General features: G+C 36.2%; 1 protein-coding gene across 1 annotated transcript; it reads left to right on the top strand.

Annotated features, from left to right (window-relative positions):
- The first annotated feature begins 963 nt into the window (after positions 1-963).
- On the top strand, positions 964-4794 carry LOC115821411 (tumor necrosis factor receptor superfamily member 14-like). The gene is made up of 7 exons (XM_030785239.1): positions 964-972; positions 1179-1245; positions 1929-2054; positions 3461-3616; positions 3917-4004; positions 4127-4262; positions 4771-4794. Exons 1-7 carry the CDS (start codon positions 964-966, stop codon positions 4792-4794), a joined length of 606 nt encoding a protein of 201 aa, XP_030641099.1.
- Positions 4795-5043: the final 249 nt, after the last annotated feature.

Below are 5043 nucleotides of genomic sequence, written 5' to 3'. Positions count from 1 at the left end.
ATTGACACTCAGTCATTACTATTCCTACATTGGTCATGTTGCAATTTAGATATCTCTGTGTTATCTAGTATGTCATATGAGCTGTGTTTATCTTTAGGGATTATATTGTTTAAAGGCTAAAACTGCGTATAACCAGAGCTGACTTAAATGATGCAATAGACAACCATCTGAAAGTTCTTAAGAGAAGAACATTGGAAGATAAACTTTGTGTAGTTACAAGTCCAATGAAAGATTCTGTCATCATTGCATTAAGATTCATCATTTACTGTCAGGGATGGAAATGTAAAAAGGTCAAAACTGATCTCAGAAAGACCAGTTATCCAACTGGGAGAGAGGTAGCTTGATTGTCTTTGGCATAAAATGGTGATCATTGTTGCAAGAAACATTGCCCAAACACATCTAATAGTACAGAACTGAGGAACACAAATGGGCAGTCTTCATAGTGAGACTGGAGTTGTTTCCTGTCATTCATTCTATACATATCTTTACACATCTATTGGTGAAAGAGTCTACGTGGCCTCCATGGAGTTTGAGGACTTCCAGCTCCACCACAGCTGCTGAAGTCCAAGGCACCACAGGGATCAGTGGAACAATTGTTTGATGAAAGGCAAAGAAAGCTGTGACCAAGGGTTCAAACGTGAAAAAGTTGGGAACAATCTCAGGATATGGGACCACGAACCCAGCACAGTTGAATATGGTCACTGAATAACCAGTGTCTTTCACTGAGCAGGATAAAATTAAGCATTCAGTCTCCTTACTGTCTGTATAAGATGTAAGTTTGAAATGAAGAGCTTGTTCTCCAATTTCAAATTATATGCTCTTACTTTAAATCTTTTTTAACAATCGGCCTATATTGTGGTACTTGCACATAAAAATATCTACTTTTTAAAATGCATAGGCCCTACATTTTGTATGAATTATTGTTTCATAACTGAATAGTGGATAACCATTTCACAAGTATTCATGGAAACAGTGAGTCTGTCTGTGTTTTTTTTTTTTTACCAGAACTATTAGAAATTTGCATCCTAAGTGTATGGAAAAACTCATCAACCCGATCTCTCACTTCCTTTCCAGAATTCCTCACAGGAACCACAATTCATCAGCATCATTATGGAAGGAGAGAAAATATGATACCTAGTGTTATTTTGATTGTACTCTCACATTTTGTTTTATCTGAGCTCCTTCCCTCATGTCGTCAAGATGAGTATGAGATTAACGGACAGTGCTGTCCACTGTGCAATCCAGGTAAGACCATGGCACTTTGTCAACTTGAACATTCTTGAAATTTGAATTAAACAAATAATGCACAATTACTGTAGAGGAACACATGATAAAAATCCCTGCACATTTCTTTGAGCAAACTCCTTTCTGTGAGGAAACTTCCATACAATTTTCAAAATGTGTCTATTCGCTTAACTTTCTTAACTGCTTCTCATCTGATGAATTTGGGTTTTTTTTGTTTTGTTTTTTTTGTTACTGTTTCACTTTTTGTCAGTATGGTTATGCTGTGTTGATGTATTTTACACTTAAAAGAAAAAAATATCAAAAAGAGCCGTAAATCCAATATGTTTCTCTGTGAGGGAGGAAGAAGAAATATTCCACTCAATACCTTCAAAACATTCACACATATGTAATATTTCCATAATTTCTCATGATTGCTGAAGGATAGTCTTTTTTTATTATTAACTTATTTAGCCCCCTTTCTGAAAAATTACAATAAAGGTCAAAACTCAGTGTCCAGAAAGATGAGGTGTGAGAATAATTACAATTTCTCTCTCTTAAATTCAAACGAAATGACACGAGTTCTATTCTGAACAATATTTGTTATACTCTTTGCCTTACAAAACCACCAAGTTGTCCTCAAAAAACAAACTTAATTTCCAGCATCATAAAAGTTTATTGTTGGGTATCTGTATTGTTTCCTCTAGGTCAGCATGTGTTAAGGCACTGTACTGAGACCACTAGTACAACCTGTGTGCTATGCCCTGCATCAACATATATAGATAAGCCCAGTGGTCTTACAGCGTGTCTGCAGTGCACAGTCTGTGATCCAGGTGAGAACATCTTTCTCCATTTTGCTAATACATGTCTTGCAGTTTGCTGACCTTTCCATTCTGTCTGTTTTTAATTGCAAGATGGAAATTCCAAAGTCAACTCACAGCACACGCTGGCATACACTCATGTCTATTTTAGTTGCCCTTGGATTTAATATTGCATGAACTTCTGATTATGAATTATTGAGAGGACACAGATGTTTAGATTCTAAAATAAATGATATCTGTAATCTTTTGTTTTATGTTTGGTTTCTTGAACTAAGAGCAACATTCATAACTTAATGATCTATCTTTGGGTTCAACTAGCAGTTTTTTAATAAAGAACTTTTTATTACATTGTATTGCCATGACAACATGTGCTCCATGACCCTCCATTGCCATGTCCTGAAGATCCTGTTGCACTCGGCACTTGCATATGAAATTTAGGCATGAATGTAAGCCGTCAAAAGAATGACCAAACTGTTAGCCAATGATTATTCTATAACATTGTATTCATTCAGTCATTCATTCATTTTCTAAGCCGCTTATCCTAATTAGGGCTGCAGACATAACATTACAGGCTTGTAAATAAAGAGAACCTTTTGCATGGAGCTTGTCTTAATTTAATTTCTTACTTACAGGGAACAAGTTTTTGGTGTTAAGTATCGTGCCGCATATGATTAAATTGCTCTTCGTGTTCTTATTTGTCTTGTTATATTAAAAAGTTATGCTGGGCTTGGCATGTTTTAAGGATATACCAAACCCAGGCGTTTTGTCTGAGTTTTAATGTGAAACTGAGACTGGATGGAAGAGCTTCTTTCATTTTTGCAGTAAGGAATTCCAAATATGGGAATCTATAACATAAATCATCATTGCTAATGTATATTTCCGTGGAGCATATCGCTGTTTCACAAGTTATGAGTACTTTTAATGATTACAAAAGTAGTAAGATTAGGAGCATAATTTATTAAGTGTTTACTAATGCATTTATAAATCCTACTGTTTGAAAATCTTCAGCTCAACAGAGGTGACCAAATGACTTAGCATTTGTAACAACTTGGAAATCTTAGAAAAACCAGCATGGGTTTCTCATTTGTTTCTTGTCTCCAGCTAAAGTACATCCTTTTTTTTGTTGTTTTGCATTTTTTGTGGTTAGATCTGTCCTTGTTTATGTGTACCTGCACCTGACTGGTTTGAAAAGCTTGAGTTGCTGTTGCTGTCGTAATAGTATTTATTTAGTCTTAACAGGTGTGTTGTTTATAGGTCATAGCTCATCACAGTAAACTCAGTCACATATCATCCTGCTTCATGACATAGCCTTCTGGGGATACATGGTATGTCATGTTAAATTTTCAGTTTTAGGGTTTTTTTCCCTTAAGGCTGATTCTGAATGTGAGCAGTTAAAAGGTGTTACGTATTTTCTGCAGGTAACCGGTTAAAAACAAAGGTGTTGTGCACATCCACTTCAAACACAATTTGTGAGGCACTACAAGGCTACTACTGCATTGATTCATACAAGCAGAGCTGCAGAGAAGCTATAAGACACTCAAACTGTCTCCCAGGACAATATATCAGTCAGAAAGGTTTGTTTCTTTTATCAATCACACTGTACGATTGCACTGATATGTTTTGCAATAGCTGATTGCTGTCTGAATATTAGCAATGTGAATTCTCTGTGTTGAACACATTGACAATTTGGCCATGAACTATCTGCTGTAATGCCAAAATAGGCACGTTAAACAATCAGCAATATCTAATAGTTCAGTTTATCACATTTTGGACATTATGTTGGCTGTTTACACAAAAATTATTTCCCTGTATCAACAGATTCACACATCCCTTTCATTCGTGCTTGTAGCAATATTTCACCCCTCCTTTCTCAGGAACAGCATTGACTGATACTGTATGTGTGGACTGTGTTAATGGAACATATTCAGATGGTTCAATCACATCCTGTAAACCACACACAGAGTAAGTGCATTTTATGGCCTCTGTTATCTATTTGAAAATATGTTTATAAATCAGGTGTGGTGAAGAGGCCATTAGATTACTGATCCAGACTTGTGTTGCTGTGATTTATCTGATCCTGACAGATGTGAATCCAAAGGACTCAGTACAGCTAGACCAGGAACAGCCTCATCTGATGCTGAATGCACTGGAAACCCCCATCTCATTCCTCTTGCAGTCGGGCTATCCATTGGAGTTCTGGTTTTGGCAGGAGTCATAACAGTAATTATTTACAAAAACAGAAGACACAAGTGTTTCGGTATTTTGTGGTAAGACAAAGATTTTAAACATGTGCATTTTTTGCGTATTTATAATCAACATAAAAGATTTTTCACATCACTGTCATGAATTTGAGATGAGACTGAATGCATGTGCAGCACCACTGTTTATTTAACAAAGGGTAGGTCAGGAAACAGAGGTGCGGGAACAAACAAGAACAAGGCAGGATTCCAAAATAATTCTTTAATTTACTCAGGTAAATCCGGTCACATTAGACAAGACAAGAAAAAGACTTCATCAGGAAAGTAAGGAAAACAGGTGATATGTATACAAACAGAAAACCAGACTAGATTAAGCACAACAGGTGGGCGCAATGACTGAATAGTTAACTGAATGAACCAAGTGAGAAAGCAAAGAAAACTGGCCAGAAGAGGGGAGGAGTGAGAACCAGGCTGTGACAGTCATACAAGGTGAATGGAGTTTAACTGCTGTGTATTTTTTGTCCTTTCAGAGTTCCAGGATGAAAATGCCATGAGGTCTGCCCCACTAACAAAAACAGCAGTTCTTGATTTTACTATCTCTCTTTTTAAAAATTACTGTACTTTAGAAGAGTTTCCATTTGTAATAAATGTTAGATATTCTATATAAGAACATTGGCTAAATCAACAAAAATGCAAGTTATATATCTTTCCCCTTCACCTGACTAAACTAACACTCATTACCACGTAACATTGCTTGACTGTGACATTCCTTTACATACATTTGTTTTACATCCTCTTGTTCT

The sequence above is a fragment of the Chanos chanos genome, chromosome 9, assembly GCF_902362185.1.
Source record: "Chanos chanos chromosome 9, fChaCha1.1, whole genome shotgun sequence".
Classification (NCBI taxonomy): Eukaryota; Metazoa; Chordata; class Actinopteri; order Gonorynchiformes; family Chanidae; genus Chanos; species Chanos chanos.
The sequence above is the reverse complement of the archived record's forward strand: the minus strand, read 5'-3'. Positions and strand labels throughout refer to the sequence as shown.